Below are 17,961 nucleotides of genomic sequence, written 5' to 3' on the forward strand. Positions count from 1 at the left end.
TTCTTTAATGGCTTTTTTCATCGCATGGAGATGCTGCGTTCCTAGATACCTTTTGGATCATAATACTGAAGTTTTACCTATTACCAACACCCTTTGGGAGATTGGGGTAAGCGGGGGGTATTCTTAGTGAGCATTGCTCACAGTACCTCTTGTTCTCAATAAGGATGGTCTATGTACGCTGTCAAAAGCTGCTTTAAAGTCGACAAAACTAGTGACTGCTGGTATTTGAAACTCAAGGTATTTTCAGATCAGTATTCTCAGACAAAATATTTGGTCAATACAACCTCTCGATCTCCTAAATCATGCTTGATTCTCTCATAGTCTTTTATCAACAGCATCTTTTATCCTGTCAATACAATCCAGGCAAAGGCTTTTCCTGCCACAGACAATAGTGCAATGCCCCTGTAGTTCTTGCAGTCTTTGATGTCACCTTTTTTTTAAAGAGAATACAAAGTTCACTTTTTTTCCAGTCTAGAGGCACCTGCTCTTCTTGCCAGATCTTAAACAAGAGTGAATGGAACCTGGCTCTGGTGGGTTGACCTCCACATTTTATCAGTTCTGCTGTAACACTGTCTGTACCAGCTGACTTGTTGTTCTTCAGTTTGTTGATTGCCTATTCTACTTCCTCCTCTGATGGTTCACTTGTATCTATATCTAGTTCCTCCCATAGCTGTTGACTTGGATGGTACCTTCGTGCTGGGACTGGTCTGTTTAGGAGCTCACAGAAGTGTTCTCTCCATCTGTCTTTCACTTGATCTTTGTCAGTCAGTGTTTCCTTCCTTGCTTTTTACAGACATGGGCTGTGGTGTTGATTTCCCATTCATCTTTTTCACAATTTGAAATACCTTTCTTTGATTTTTCATACCAGATGCTACCTCTAACTCGCTAGCACATTTGTCAAACCAATTCTGTTTGTCTTTCTTTGCACTTTTTTTTTTTCCAAGGGCATCAAGCTTTCTGTATTCCTCTGAGCTTCGCCTAGTTCCAGTTGAATCCTACCTTGCTTTTGCCGTTCGTCGCTTTTCCACCAATTCTTCTGTTTGAACACTAATCCATTCTTTTCTTTTATGCCTAATCCTACCAATGGTGTTTTCTGCAGCATGTAGAATTCCATTTTTAATGTTATCCCAGTCTTCTTCTATCTCAAGCTGTTGACTGTTCTCCTCTATCAGATGTTTCTTCACTTCTTGTTGGAATCTTTCTTTCATTATCCGGTCGTTAAGCTTATAAGTGGCAAATTTTCCTTTTGCACCCCTTGATTTAGGTTTTGCCAGTTTCATGGTGATAGTAGAAATTAGTAGCTCATGGTCGCTGAAGATATCAGCACCTCTGTAGGCTCTACAGTCTGTCATGGAGCGTTTCCATCTACTATTGATGATGATATGATCAAGCTGTGCTCTTGTTCTTGATACTGTATTGCTAGTCCACGTATACTTATGGATTTCCTTGTGCTGAAAGATGGTGCCAGCAATTACTATACCATGGGTACTACATGTGTCAAGGAGTCTCTGTCCATTCTCATTCATGTCACCCATGCCATGTTGGCCTATTACTCTGGGATATGCTGTTATATCTTGTCCCACTCTAGTATTAAAATCACCAATCAAGAGGCACATATCATGTCGTGGTATTTTGCCCAGAATGTTGTTCAACTGGTCATAAAATTCATCTTTTTCTGGTGTATTTGCTACTTCTGTTGGTGCATACCCTACAATCACAGTAAGGTTAGTGACTCCAGCTTTAAATCTGATCTTTAGTAGGCGCTCACTAATACAGTCGGTGGAATTAACTGCATCAGCTGCTCTCTTGGATAAAAGTACACCTACTCCTGCCTCATGTTTTTGGTCATCTCTGCCTGAGTATATAAATGTCCATGAATCATGCCGGATCTTGTCCTTTCCACTCCATCTAACTCCCTGTACTCCAACTATGTCAAGATGGTACCTTTCTGCATTATCACATAATTCCTTTAACTTTCCTGTTTGTAGTAATGTCCGAACATTCCATGTACCGACACGCAGTTTTCCTTTACAACTGAGCAGTTGTGATTTCCATTTAGGTTTCCCCGTCAGGTTGACACTATCCTCTCGGCTTTCAGTGCCCGCCATCATGATAGGTATTTGACCTGAGGTCCCCCGTCCTGGAATAGTGTTGTTTACTATAGCGGTTTCTGTAGCTAGATAAATACATTCAGCTGGATAGGTTGTTGGCCTATCGCAGCCTAGGCCGGATTTCCACCTGGATGAGTCTGGCCGCCCAGGCTTTGTGATCAGAGTGATCCATCTCCTAGATGAGCTGCTTGACATGGCTATAGAACCCCATCTGTCCTAGTTTGATTTTGGAGTGACTTTCTCCTAGGAGGACTGCTAACCAAAGCTTATGAACTCTTCCTGTCCAGTTATTTAACCCATAACTGGGGCTTGGTTGGTGGACGTCAGGGCATATCCATCCGCCGATGGGCCTGCACATCGCACTTCTGGGGGCCAAGCTCCTCCGAGATCCCTAACTGTTCAGCCTGGAACTGTGAGGCGCCAGTGGATGTGTATATATGTGTGGATGTGTATAATAGCGAGCGAAGCTCGCGTCGCGACGAGCTCGCTCCAATGATTACACATATGAGTCACGTGATTTGCTCTTCTTCAGCTGAAAAAAGATGAGTATTACACATAATGCTTCTGGAAAAATGTCGCCGTCACTGCGGTATACTTCATTCACAAACCCGTAATTATAATAATTAGATTGTTTAGAGAGTACCATGAATCTTTTTAAATTCCAGACAAGCTTTCTCATAGCTTCAAACATTTTGTTTTTGCTTGGTTTGAGAGAAGAAGAAAAAACATTGCAGCTAATATAACGTCACAATGTAACTGTTTACATCCACCACGTTATATTTCCCGCATTAAATGAAGAGGCGGATCAATCGGAACATCACTCGGCCTATTCCGGAATAGGCCGAGTGATATTCCGATTGGAGTCGTGTTGCAAGATGTTAATGGGCTTCGCTCGTCTCAACGGTCACACCGTACAACATATTACAATATATTGTTATACTGTATTTCATAATTTGCTGCACACTCTTTTTACTGTATTTGATCTTTTGATTGTCACTTTGTTTTTCTTCTTTTCTAAGCTTGTATGCCCGACAGGGCCCAGAATACGCAAGATCGTAAATATCGAGTTAGCGGAACTCTCTTGTAAAGAAGTCCGGAAAAACGTGTCGATCTTGGGCATTTTTTGTTTATTCAAACATGGCATCGGAAGACGATTGAACCCGTATTTTCCACAATTAAAAACATTTTTAAATGAAAGGTGTGTAAAAACGTCTGGAGACAGGAAAAATGAACTCCTGAATTTGGCTCGTGAAGATATGTTTTGACGCAAGCTTTTCTCAGCTTTCGGAATTTCCTGGCGGGCAGCAGTGGGAAAAAATCCACTATATTTCCATTAAAATCTATCATTTGTGGATATTTCTGCGTATTTTGTTTCTTTCTTGAATCATTACTACAGGATACTGCAATGCAATGATAGTGCACCATTGTTAAAATCAGGTGAATCGATCATGACAAAAGTTGCAGAACTGGTATTATTTACCATGCAACATGCCCAAATTCTCGCTTATTCTGGGTCTCGCGAGACTTTGAAAGGGGAAAGTAAAAATTAAAACCAAGACGGAAAAAGTAGTCACGATCTTGCGTATTGGATTTGTAAATAAAATAATAATAAAAAAAAAAAAATATAGGCCTCTATATATAAATAAATAAATATATATATATATAGGCCTACATATATTAATTATGACCCAAGTAGTAACGATAACTGCTATGGATATTCAATTCAACTATACTCAATATCTTAATAGTAATATCGCATGCCTTTGGTATTTTATAACTGTTTATAGACACTGCGTCTTATGACAGACGCACTTGTATGATTTTATCATGGCAATCAACACGTATCGGGATCGGGATACAATTTGCATAAACACTGAGCTGACAGTCGACAGTCTGACTCGGTGACTCAGACTAATTTCGTAATTATATTATATACTACATATGGTTGCACCAGGCTGAATATCTATGTCTACAAACTGATTTATGGTTTATTCATTTACGGCATACCATTTTAAGGTTTGTACCAGGTTTTTCAATGTCAAATCAAAAATTCTCTAATTGTAATGTTCTAGGGTTACTGCAGTACGGATTTCCGGTAATCTCGGCTGAAATTCGGCTTGGCTGAATATTTGGACTGACGCCTTCACCGAATCTCGGAGCAGTACTTCATTATTCACGTCTGGAAATCTACTGTCAGCTTCAGCGTCAGTCCAAATATTCAGCCAAGCCGAATCTCAGTCGAGATTAGGATTTCCGGTAGTAACGGATAATTTTCAGGGGACACTTGTCAACTTCATTTTACGTGTTACGTTACAGCAATATGTAAACTACACTAAGGCGAAATTCCAGGTCTGAAGCAGTTTTCAGTCTCTGGTGAGGAGACATGAAATCTCTGAGGGTTAAACAGGTCCAGTCCAAGACTATTTCTACCTACGTAGCTATTAAGTTGTTACTTCTACCTACTTTTACTTGTTTTTAAAAATATAGATAAATAATAATTAAGGTGCATCTTTTAAACAGGTCAGTCATTTTACTTACCATGTTGTGCATGTGCACGGCAAATTTCAGAGTATAAATTTCAATACTTTACGAGGGTGGAGAATGTAGAGGAAATGCATGAAAGATCATCCCATAAACCTTTAATGTAAAAATGCTTGAAGGTAGACTTTAAAATTAATACAGATTTGTAAGACATTCTAGACTTCTTATCACGTAGCTTTGATCCTAAGCTCCTACAAAATGGAACTAGGTGTAGTTATTGATACAAATTTGAAAGGTTAGAAAGTAATCAATTTTGTCCAATATTTTTGTGGTATTCATTGTCAGTGTAAGTGAATCAAGAAATTTGGTACACACCATATTGCGCTGTTCCTGTGTTTGGCCACGAAATGCAAGGAAAGGAAAAAGTAGGTAAAAATAGCTACCTGGAGTAGGTTTAAATACCTAGGTAGCTATAAGTATAGTTATGTAGGACGTACTTGTAGAAATATAAAGTCTTTGGACTGGACCTGTTAAAGGGGAATTTTAAGGCAACCCAAAACAAATTTACATGATAAATGATAAGATTAATTATATTATAAAAATTAGTCATACTATTCTGTTGATATACGGCCTAGATAAGTACAAATTTGAAAACGTTAAAAATAGAAATTCCCACCATGATGTGGAACTCTTTTGTATTCAAGACCACAAAAATCAAGAGTTTTGACGTCACACCGTCTGTTACGGTTTTGATGAGATTCTAAGATGTGCATGTGATATGGTAGATTTTACGAATAAATAGGTTGATGCCTTTCTGTCAAGCTGTTAATTGAACTAATGTGAAGGGGAGATGTGATTTTTTTTGTTTTGTTGAAATTCCTGACCCAACCAAGTTATCTGAAAAGAAAACACTATTTCAACTGTGGATCCATCATTTGCGTAATGACAAGTTGAGGTTCGGGACATTTGTATGAAAAAACGTTTACCGTCTGCCTGGTCTGCAACTCGAATGAACGTCTTTTCTCAATTCCCTCTTGCGAAAGAACAGGCTCAAATCTATACGGCTTCAAACTTAACTGTTCGTGACTTGTCTTGTTTACAGTGCTGCTGATGAAATAAACTGGAACTGGTGGTGTGACATCATAAATTAAATTTCATTGCCCGCTCTCTTAGCAGCGGGTAATTTAAAACATATGATAGATTAATATTGATTTATCTTATCATTGTGTAGCGGTCAGCCGGGTTTGATCGCCGGTGGCCAGTTAGCTCAGTTGGTAGAGCACCTGACTAGAGATTCAGGGGGCCCGGGTTCGAATCCCAGTCTGGTCCGTTGCATTTTCTCCCTTCCTGTTACATTTGGTGCCGTAGACCAGCCCCTGGAACTGACAGGTGAAAATGCCTGCCAGGAGATAAAGATCTTGGGTTGATGTCTTCAGGTGTGAAGACATTTAAGGAGGGAGGAATGTAGCGGTCAGCCGGGTTCAATCGCCGGTGGCCAGTTAGCTCATTTGGTAGAGCACCTGACTAGAGATTCAGGGTACCCGGGTTCGAATCCCAGTCTGGTCCGTTGCATTTTCTCCCTTCCTGTTGCAATTGTTAAACAAGGATTTTTGTTTTTAAAGACTGTCATTTACGATATCAGTAAGTAATACTTTATTCATGAAATCAACAATGTGGTTAGGGTTGCCTTTCCCTTTAAGCGTGTCAATGTCCAAGACGGCAAGAGCGTTTATAAACTTTCTCAATCGTAACTTGGGGATTATTTTAGGGTATATAGAGGGCCGATATAAAGCCTCATTCCCAATGCTAAAAAGCAGGTATTTTTCCCAATTTTTGCTTTAAAATTCCCCATCAATGAAAACAAATCAAAGCAGGGTATCCTTATTGTTCATAAATCTTCACAGGCTCACAGCTAGATTACAATTTTTGCTTCAAAATTGTCAAGTAAATCTAATTTGTTTTGGCCTCTGTTTACTTAAATGTGGTAAGCTTTGACCAAAATGCAAGTCGGAAGGAGTCCAATTATTCCTTAATGCACTGGTTTGGTTTTCTCTTTACTTCTTTTATCCATGGAACATTTTCCCCAATTTCATTCAAATGTCGCTATTTTTCCCAATTGGAAAGGCCCAGGCTCTTGAAATCAAGACCTTAAAAAAATCTGTAACTACTCGGCTATTTCCGTAACCGCAAATGAATCTCATATGTGGGTCTACACCATCAGAGTCTGTTGCCATGTGTACACAAATGCAACTATGACGTCACAGTCGTACGTTATGATATGAAACGCGAGCTTTCAAATGCATCTAAGATATACATATCTAAGTTACTCTACCTCTATAAATTTCCACTTATCATGCTTATATGTTTATGTATTAGAGTGAATAAGATGTTAACGATACTGTAGTAGTTAGGGCTATACGGACCGTGGATATCAGCCTGGGTACCTCAGTGATTAGAGCACCTGACTAGTAATGCAGGAGTCCCGGTTTCGATTCCTGGTCCAGCCACAGATTTTCTCCTCTCTCCAATATATACTACATTTGGTGCCATTGACCACCCCTTGACTTTCGGGTGAAGGTCTTGCCAAGGGCGAAAAGAATCTGGGTTTGGAGGGAGGAATGTAGTAGTTAGGGCTATATGGACCGTGGATATCGCTTGGGTAGCTCAGTGGTTAGAGCACCTGACCAGTAATGCAGGAAATCGCAAAAAAAAAGCCCAAAATTGAATTCCTTGTGTAGAATAAAGTTTTTAAAAAAACTGGTTTTTAAACAGTTTTTAAAATTCAAAATGAAAACAGAATGCAAAAAGATGTACAGTTTATGTTTCAAAATAGATAGAATGTGTTGTTTTGTGCGTTATCTTGCATAATATTCTCCTGAATATTCTCGTCACTGATGTTGATGTAAGGAAACTGAATTTCATCTGGGATTGAGAAAGGATATAGATTATTTCTATTTTACGGAAAATATTTCAGTCAGTTCGGCATTGGAAAAAAAAAATACTTTAAAAAATGTTTTAATCAACATTTTAGACACTTCCTGAAGTGCTCCCAACATCCTCGCTTATAATTTAATTTTAAAAAATGTCATAGACTCACATGATCAGCTTGACGTATCGGGGGGCTGCCACCCCCAAGACCCTGCTTAATTACGCTCAAACGCTGCTGGGCTTTCTAATCAATTTTATTACCCAAAACATTGTAGTTTCACGTCTCAGAATCCGAGGCTAAAATGCAAATGGCGCATAGCAACGGCAAGGGAATAACTGCTCATGCAGAGCCGCGTGCTATTGGGGACCAGTATACTAGAAACTTCTCAAATCTTACCTATTCAATATCTCATGAACTATTTAAGATGGAGCTTTTATATTCTATATGTAGATTTCCTAAGGCAAGGTCTTCATTTCATACCATGATCTGTGACCTTGGTCCTATCTAGAAGAGCAAGATCATATTGTTCATATTGGTGTTGAGGCATCTCTGTTATGTCAATTCATTTTCAGTTATGTTGTGATCCTTTGGGACTAGGTTGGGGCCACAATATCGGGTCAAAATTATTCATAGGACTAAAGATTGATTTAAAATATCTTATAAAAATCACAACAGCTGAACAATGTGACTCAGGTGAGCATGTGACCCATGGGCCTCTTGTTGAAAGTGATCAGACATTTTTCAAAAAATTTACATGCAGTTGAACTTTGTCATTTTTAAACATGTCTTGAATAAACGGTACCTATTTTGTGAAATCAACTCTCACACCTCTAACTTGACGTTCCTCAAACTTTGTACATTTGTTATGGACACATTGAAGATGTGCATTTGTCTGTTCGAAAGTGATCAAACAATTTTGCGAAAAATTTACATGTAGTTGAACTTTTGTCATTTTTGAAGCATAATATCTTTAATAGACGGTACCTATTTTTGTAATCAACTCCTCTTGTAGCTTTTATTTGACATCCTTCAGACATTGTACAGCTCTTATGAAAGCATTGAAGATGTGCATGTGTCTTTTTTGGAAGTGACCGGACATTCTTCGAAAAATTGACATGTAGTAAGTTGGACTTTGTCATTTCTAAGCATGGTACCTACATGTAGTAAGTTGGACTTTGTCATTTCTAAGCATGGTACCTACTGACATGTAGTAAGTTGGACTTTGTCATTTCTAAGCATGGTACCTACATGTAGTAAGTTGGACTTTGTCATTTCTAAGCATGGTACCTACATGTAGTAAGTTGGACTTTGTCATTTCTAAGCATGGTACTACTATGTGTAACCAACTCCTCTCACGGATTTACTTAACATTTTTCAGACCTTGTACATTATATATAGATGTCATAAAAACATTGAAGATGTACATGCGACATTTTAAAAGTGTTTGGGCCATTCTTTAATGCTATTGACACTAAATTAAAACAAAATAGATGTTTAGAATGAGCAGGTAGCTTTTTACCAAAATCAAAATTGTAAATTTCATGATCCTAGGTGTAGTGGTTTTGGTGTCAGGGTGGGGCCAAAATTGTCAGTGATTAAATGTGTTGAAAATTGAACATTTTTAACTCCTTGATAGCTTCCATTCCAATTCTTTTCAAAGTTATGAAGCACAAGAACAAGGAAAACATAAATTGTAAATTTCAGGACTCCTGCATCACCGGCCTCTTAGGGACGGGGGCAAAATTTTCCAAAAATTGACCTTTTTTCAAAAATCTTCTTTAGAACTGCATATCTTGAAGAAAACTAAATGCATAGCGATGTAGAGCAGGAAGACCTCTACCAAAAATTGTAAATTTCATGATCCCTAGGGTAGAGGATCTGATGGGGCTAAATTTTGGTATATTTAAGAAATGAACAACATTTTTGAACTGTTCATGGTCAATATGAAACGGATTTGGATTTGAGGCTGGCGCGATTCACAGAGAATTTGCCTCAAATCCAAATCTGTTCATATTGACCATGAACAGCTCAAGAGTGCTGTTCATTTCTTATATTTATATTCATTTACTAAATCACCTATTCTTTACATTGCTTCTATAATCGGGAAATATTTTATTGCATAAAACGAATTCCTATAAAGATCCACCTATGTCACACTCGTATTGTGACGTAGGTCAAAACATAGATATGACGTCACATTTCGTCTTACCCTGCCTTTTATCAACATTGCACGGTGCACTGTATTTTGGAGCTAGGAGACCACAAGATTGGGATGATAATCCGCGTAAGTTCACAATCTTAATCCGAGGTGTGACTTAGCAAGATCTGGTACATGTTGGGTTTTTTTCAAATCATTACGCTAGCGCTCTCTCAGTCCTGTGCTTTAAACTAGTTCATAATCCATTCATAGTCAATATGAACGGATTGTGTCGTGTGCTGAAATTGGTTGTTTCATAGAGGAAAATGCGATTTGTAATATTATAGTGTATATGTGTAAAACATTTAGATAATATCTTATAATATACTAAATTGAAACTATAAATTACCAAAATTGTAAATTCCATGATCCTAGGGGGTAAGGGTTTGGTTCCAGAGTGGAACCAAATTTATTATTTTGATTATTGTCTTTAATTATCATTTGAAAGACTTCTTTATGTTTGCTAATACAGTATAAAAAGTAAATTCATGTTTTAGGAAAGCAGAAAAGGATGTATCAAAATTGTGAATTTCGCAATCCCAGAGTTTGACTGTAGGACGGGTCCAAATTAGCCATATTGTGTTAATGTTACTGTTACATGAATTATATTATGTAAAGCCTTTCATCATTATAGGCACTTTCAAGGGCATTTAAGGTAGCTCCACCCTCATGTGACTTACTAATATTAATGGTTGAAAGTGAAAAAACTGTATTAATTCCACTCAATATGCTAAATATAGTTTAATTCAATTAATAACCAAAGAAAATGTAGATGTCGCCATAATTTTAATTTAAATTAGCTTAGATATTCGGAACAGAAATTTTTTTTTTGAGATTCCATAGCCCTTAGTGATACTTTTAACTAATACTCAGGTGACCGATAAGGCCTCATAGTGGGCCTCTTGTTTACTCATCGACAAGGAATCATCCTTAAACATTGAAAAAGGGAAGTCAAGTAGCTGTAATATTCAGCTATAATTTGTTTCGAAATTTTCACTTACAACTTCTTCTCGGAAACTACTGGGCCATTCTTGACCAAATGTAGCATTTGTAGGTAAAGAAGACCGGAAATTGCAAATTTCATGACCCCTCACCCAAAGGGGCCTTAATTTTGGGGTAAAAACAGTAAAATTGATGTATTAATTTCTTTAAAAATCTTCTTTACTCCTGTGCATCTAGCAGAGAAAATGAGTATATAGTATTGATGAGCAAGGAAGCTTCTACCAAAATTGTAAATCTCATGAGCCCTGGGGTTGGGGTTCACACCCCAGGGCAGGGCCAAACTTGGTATATAGTGTTTATGTGTAAACACTTAAATAACATCTTCTTTAGTGCTATTGATACTAAATTGAAACTAAATGGTTATTTAGCAAGAGCAAGATGATCCGCGTAGTCCTTTACCAAAATTGTAAATTTGATGATCCCAGGGGTAGGGGTTTTGGTATCAGGGTGGGACCAAAATGGTCAGCTATTAAATGTGTGAACAATAGAAATTTTTAACTTTTTCTTGATAACTACGATTCCAATTCTTTTCAAATTTGATATGAAGCATCTTTGGTACAATGGGTACATAAACCAAATTTTTGGATTCCTGCACCACTGGGGCCTTATGGGTGGAGCAAAAACTGTCCAAAATTGACCAATTGTCAAAAATCTTGTTCTCTACAAATGCACATGTTTAAGAAAAACTAAATGCCTATAGTGATGTAGAGCAGGAAAGCCTCTACCAAAATTGTAAATTTCATGATCCCCGGGGTAGGGGTTCTGACGTCAAGGGCAGGTCAAACTTACTATAATATTATACCAGTGTTTATGTGTAAAACACTTAAATGACATCCTCTTTAGTGCTATTGATAGTTAATTGAAACTAAATGGATATTTAGAAAAAGCAGGTAGTCCTTTACCAAAATTGTAAATTTGATGATCCCATGGGTAGGAGTTTTGGTATTAGGATGGGGCCAAATTGGTCAGTTATTAAATGTGTGAACAACAGAAATTTTTAGGTCACCTGAGTAAACTCGCGTGACCTATTGCAATTGATTGTCGTCTGTCGTCATGAGTTAACAATTGAACATTTTTAACTTCATCTTGATAACGAGCAGTCCAATTGTTTTCAAATTTGGTATGAAGCATCTTTGGGACAAGGGAGACATAAATTGTAAATTTCAGGACTGCTACCCCCAGGAGCCCAAGAAGTGGGGCAAAAACTGCCCAAAATTGACCAATTTTCAAAAATCTTCTTCTCAAGAACCGCGCACACATGTAAGAAAAACTAAATGCATAGTGATGTAGAGCAGGAAGACCTCTACCAAAACTATGAATTTCATGATCCCCGAGGTAGGGGTTCTGACCCCAGGGTGGTGTGAAACTTAGTATATATAGTGTTTATGTGTATTATAAAACACTTAAATAACATCTTTAGTGCTATTGATACTAAATTGAAACTAAACAGATATTTAGAAAGAGCAAGATGATCCGCGTAGTCCTTCACCAAAATTGTAAATTTGATGATCCCAGGGGTAGGGGTTCTGACCCCACTGAGGGCGGGGTCAAACTTAGTATATAATGTTTATGTGTAAAACATTTAAATGACATCTTCTTTAGTGAACTTATTGATACTAAATTGAAACTAAATGGATGTTTAGAAAGAGCAGGTAGTGTAAATTTGATGATCCCAAGAGTAGGGGTTTTGGTATTGGGGTGGGGCTGAAATGATCAGTTATTAAATGTGTGGATATTTTTTTTTTAACTTCTTGATAACTGCCATTCCAATTCTTTTTAAATTTGATATGAAGCATCCATGGAACAAGGGGGACATAAATTGTAAATTTTAGGATTCCTGCACCCCACAGGGGCAGTGCAAAAACTGCCCAAAATTGACCAATTTTCAAAAATCTTCTTCTCTAGAACAGCACATGTTTAAGAAAAACTAAATGCATCATGATGTAGAACAGGAAGCCCTCGACCAAAGCTGTAAATTTTGACCATAGGGTGAGGCCAAACTTAATATATAGTGTTTATGTGTAAAAGAATTGATTAACATCTTCTTTAGTGCTATTGATATTAAATTGAAACTAAATGGATATTTAGAAGGAGTAGATAGTCCTTTACTAAAATTGTAAATTGCATGATTCTAGGGGTAAGGGTTTGGTTTCAGGGTGGTGTTAAAATTATAATAATGATTTGAAGGACTTAAGTTTGCTGATACCGTATAAAATCTAAATGCATACTTAGGAATAGCATAAAAGGATTTACCAAAAAAAGGGGGGAATTTCACAACCCAGGGTGTTGACGCTAGGATGGGTCCAGATTAGTTATATCTTTTAATGTTATTACACATATTATGTTATGTAAATTAAGCCTTTCATCGGTGTATGCACATTTTAGGGCGTTGAACATGTGTTGAAGTTTTAAGAAAACACCTTGTATTGTTGCTGAACATTAGAATTTAGCTTTGATATTCATAACAGAATTTTTAGCCGAGTTGCAACGAAGTTGAACTCGGCTATTGGTTTGGTGATGCGGGTGGTTGGGCGTCAACAATTGGTTTCCGGATGATAACTCGAAAAGTTTACAATCTAATCAAATGAAACTTTGATATATTGTTGGGTACCAGGTAAGGAAGACCCCTATTGATTTTGGAGAAAAAATGTCAAAGGTCAAGGTCACAGTGACCAAAAATAGATTGAAAACTTCAGACAAATATGGTTTCTGGACAGTAACTTGAAAAGTTTAAAACTGAAATTAGTTCTTCACAATTCTAAATATGCCACATCATTCCTGACTTTACAATGTATCCCATGCAACTCGGCTTATGCACCCCTGGGTGCATATATTGATTTTTTTTCTAGTTTTCATCGCCCTTGGGAGTAGTGATACTTTTCACTAGCACTCAGGTGACTGATAAGGCCTGTGGGCCTCTTGTTGAAATGAAGGGACGCCATATCCCTTTCAAAGGGGAGATAATCACAAAAAGGCAAAAATAGGGTGGTTCATTTAAATATCTTCTTCTCAAGAACCACTTACATGTATTGTAAATTTCAGGACTTCTGCACCTCTGGGGCCTTAGGGGCAGTGCAAAAACTGCCAATATTCAAAAATCTTCTCTACAACCCCACTGTAATAAAAGCTTAATAGTGATGTAGAGCAGGAAGGCCTCTACTAAAATTATAAATTTTATGATCCCCTGGGTAGAGGCTCTGACTCATGGTTGGGACCAAACTTGGCATATGTTAAATAATATCTTCTTTAATGCTATCAATACTAAATAGATATTTAGAAGGAATAAATAGTCTTTTACCAAATTTGTAATTTTCATGATCCCAGGGGGTAAGGGTTTGGTTCCAGGATGGAGCCAAAATTATTATTGTGATTGTTGTCTTTATCATTTGAAACACTTCTTGAAATTTGCTGATAATTGGTATAAAAACTAAATGCATATTTAGGAAAAGCAGAAAAGGATGTTCCAAAATTGTGAATTTTGCAACCCCATATTGTTTTTGTCCTATCTGTCATTCCGTCATTCTGTCTGAAACTTTAACCTTGCTAATAACTTTTGAACAGTAAGTGATAGAGCTTTGATATTTCACATGAGTATTCCTTGTAACAAGACCTTTCCGTTGGTACCAACGTTTTTGACCCTGTGGCCTTGACCTTGGAGTTTGACCTACTTTTTGAAAACTTTAACCTTGCTAATAACTTTTGAACAGTAAGTGGTAGAGCTTTGATATTTCACATGAGTATTCCTTGTGACAAGACCTTTCCGTGGGTACCAACATTTGTGACCCTGTGACCTTGACCTTGGAGTTTGACCTACTTTTTGAAAACTTTAACCTTGCTAATAACTTTTGAACAGTAAGTGGTAGAGCTTTGATATTTCACATGATTATTCCTTGTGACAAGACCTTTCCGTGGGTACCAACATTTGTGACCCTGTGACCTTGACCTTGGAGTTTGACCTACTATTTGAAAATTTTGACCTTGCTTATAACTTTTGAACAGTAAGTGGTAGAGCTTTGATATTTCACATGAGTGTTCCTTGTGACAAGACCTTTTTGTTGGTATAAACCTTTTGACCTTGACATTTGATCTACTTTTAATTTTTTTTTTTTTACATTGGTCATAACTTCTAAATGGTAAATATTAGAGCTTTCATATTGTACATGAGCATTTCTTGTGACAATATCTTTCTACTGGTACCAAGATATTTGTCCTTGTGACCTTGGCCATCATCGGAATTGGCCATTATCGGGGGTATTTGTGTTTCACAAACACATCTTGTTAGCGTTAAAATGGAGGGGTATCCCCGAATTTCAGAAAAACTGCCTCCGTGAAACAAAATAAATTTAGCATGAGCATGTTCTTCGAATTTTACTCTAAAAAACTCTCGCTTTGAAATTTTGTTTCACGAGGGCATTTTTTTGCAAATTTAAAAAAATAGAAACGACTTCACTAGTATTATTTTCAACTTCACCTGTACGTTAATTTTCCTCAGGAATGTATGGTCTACTGCGTGGTTCAGTGGATAAGGTCGTCGACTCTTAAATGTAAAGATGTTTTCTATTTTTAAAACGACCGGGTTCGACTCCCTCACGAACATATTTTTTTTTTCATATTCCTTTTCCATCAATTTTTTTTTTTCTTAATTGAAACAGCTTCTAGTTTTTATAAATGTGTCATGTCAAATTGCTGTTTATTACCATTTTCCAACCTGGACACTGTTTAGTTTGTGAATAAGACTCTCTCAAAACACGCCGAATACAGCATGCGATACCTGTGTTTTGATAGTCAAGGCTGCTAACGAGAACTTGTATGTTTTTCTGAATCAAAGTTGTTGACAAAGGCATGGTGCCTTTTACGAAAAACCGTTGTGAACTTTGCAAAGCTTTGGAAGAAAAACTTTAAGTCCAAACGAGGTAAATAACCGTTAAACAATTTGAGTTTATATGTATTCCAGTAGCAAATTGCTGTATCAATTACTGTGTCAATTTTTACAGGTGCATGTACTTTGAATAATGTTGAATTTTGCGTAGTAAACTTCCCATATATTGTTTTGTGGCCAGAGTCATGTACAGTTGCCAATTGTTGGTTGTAAAAAATAAAACATACGAGTATAAGAGCTTTTGGACTGTAGTAGTATAGAATATTAAATATTTGATACACTCGTAACATGTAACAATATACATTGTATCTGGTACTCAGGGAAAAAAGAAGACAATTTAATTTTCACGATTTCAAAAATTATCTTTAGACTACATGTATAATGTATTGACAAATAAAATGTATTAGGCTAGTCCCTAGTACTGGGGAATCCTTCAGGTATTTAAATGGCAAATGCGCAATGAGTATAAATAGGAATGAAGGTCAGTTTTACGTCAGGAATGTTGGCACGGAGCTCCGATTAGGAAAAAATTTCCGCTTCTGTGCAACACCCTCTTTTTTAGTAGCTCTTGGGACTAGTGATACTTTTAACTACATGTGATACTCAGGTGACTGATAAGGCCTATAGGCCTCTTGTTTACTAAACATTTGTTAGTTACACTTGCATGCAATGATTGAAGTACATGCATTTATTTCACTGTAAGACCTACATAACAATTGAGATTGTTTCTGTTTCAGAACAATCTCTTTTTCAACCAAGCCCCGACTCAAAACATTTTATTGTTATTTGTCTTAAGAATTATTATTATTGTCATTATATACTATCGTATATATGATGGTGAATGAATGCACTGATCTCTTTTTTCATATATAAGCATGTCCAACCAGTATCCGATAAATGTGAAGGCAAGTGCCTACAGTGAAGAGATAGGTACACTACACAGAGAAATAGCCATTTATGGCATGAATAAAGAATGGGAAAATCTTCTGGAAAAAGTGGATGATGACCCCAATTTGGCCAATTCCTGTACACTCGTTGAGGAAAATATCCAACGCACCATGAACACGCCACTTCATTATGCTGCCCTTGGATCCGCTCCTTTGGAGGTGTTCAAGAAATTGTTGGAAATAGGTTCAGCCAAAAGTCTTAAAAATTCTGCTGGCGAAACCGCTTATGATATTGGGGTAAAATCACAACTTCCTCAGGACATATTAAAACTCATTGAAATTCCTAAAGAGATTAAACAGAAAGAAAACACCATAAAGAAACTTGAGGAAGGTTTACATAAAGTGATTCTGAGTAGAGTGGAGGATCTTATTAAAAAAAACGATCAGGCACTACCACAAGTCGCATATTTGTTTGAGAAAGGTGATTTCTACTACCCAGTTCCTGGGATGTATGGCGGATTCAACGTTGAGAAAGATGAAGACAGGGGTATTCAAGCCTCGAGCTGGATTCGAGTATGTGGGGGAAGTGGGCAACGCCATGAAATTGACAACGAGGGTAATGTAAAACTTGCAGAGGAGGGATTTGTGTGAGATTAAAGCAAGCAGTCTTTGTCCATCTATAAATCTGTGAAAATCTCTTTTTCCTTGATCGAGTATTTATGTTCTCCCTTTAGTACTTTTACTGACTTTTAACCCTTTTAAAATAATTCTTGAAATGTATTCATTTAATGATTTATGGACACGTGCAATTTCTATATACATTGTCATATTAGATATTGTTCGCACATTCTAAAAATTATAAATCATTTTAAACTGATAAGATTTAATGTTTTGTGTTTTTGCTCACTTGAGCTGAAAGCTTTAAAAATAAGCTTTTCTGATCGAAGTTTGACTGCATGTCGTTTGTCTGTCAATCGTGCATGTGTTTCTACAAAGTGTACAATTAGCCCGGTACATAGAATTATCGAAATACCCGCGAGTTTTTTTAAATATATAAAACCAAGTATTTAATGATTTATGGAGTTTTTCTTGTATATTTCACACCGGAAACAGCTTTAGACAAGAATCGTAACTCGTTAACTATCGTTAAAGTTAAATCGATGAAATATCACCACATACAAACATACTTGTACTAATATTTATTCTATTTTAGGTAAACAATTAATGATTGTTTTCTCATTATGATTATTTGCAAGCTTATTTTGATATTTAGGAATCCCACACTAATTAAGTCATTGTCGTTTTCTACCCGCAAGAAAAGCTGAGCAGGTAATTTTCTGCTCCTCGTTAAAGATAAAGAAAGAAATATAACCTGCTTGGATCAAACTTATTCTCACAATTAAAAACTAAAGGGGGGGGGGGGATTTAATGAGGAAATTTTACTTCTCAAAATTTAGAATATACAAATTTAAGAA

General features: G+C 36.9%; 2 protein-coding genes across 3 annotated transcripts; one reads left to right on the forward strand and one right to left on the reverse strand.

The window, feature by feature from the left end:
* Positions 1-995: 995 nt before the first annotated feature.
* On the reverse strand, positions 996-2,306 carry LOC130054070 (craniofacial development protein 2-like). Its single transcript, XM_056162394.1, has one exon. The coding sequence runs from the start codon at positions 2,304-2,306 to the stop codon at positions 996-998; it is 1,311 nt and encodes a 436-aa protein (XP_056018369.1).
* A 1,669-nt stretch (positions 2,307-3,975) lies between these two features.
* LOC125669446 (uncharacterized) lies at positions 3,976-17,363 on the forward strand. 2 transcript variants are annotated; one of them, XM_048903945.2, is made up of 2 exons: positions 3,976-4,127; positions 16,474-17,363. In XM_048903945.2, the coding sequence occupies exon 2, from the start codon at positions 16,475-16,477 to the stop codon at positions 17,135-17,137; it is 663 nt and encodes a 220-aa protein (XP_048759902.2). In that variant the 5' UTR covers positions 3,976-4,127; position 16,474; the 3' UTR covers positions 17,138-17,363. The 2 variants fall into 2 exon arrangements, with proteins under 2 accessions (XP_048759902.2, XP_048759901.2); XM_048903944.2 differs by lacking the exon at positions 3,976-4,127 and adding an exon at positions 8,622-8,641.
* Positions 17,364-17,961: the final 598 nt, after the last annotated feature.

This window comes from Ostrea edulis, chromosome 4 (genome assembly GCF_947568905.1).
Source record: "Ostrea edulis chromosome 4, xbOstEdul1.1, whole genome shotgun sequence".
Taxonomy (NCBI): Eukaryota; Metazoa; Mollusca; class Bivalvia; order Ostreida; family Ostreidae; genus Ostrea; species Ostrea edulis.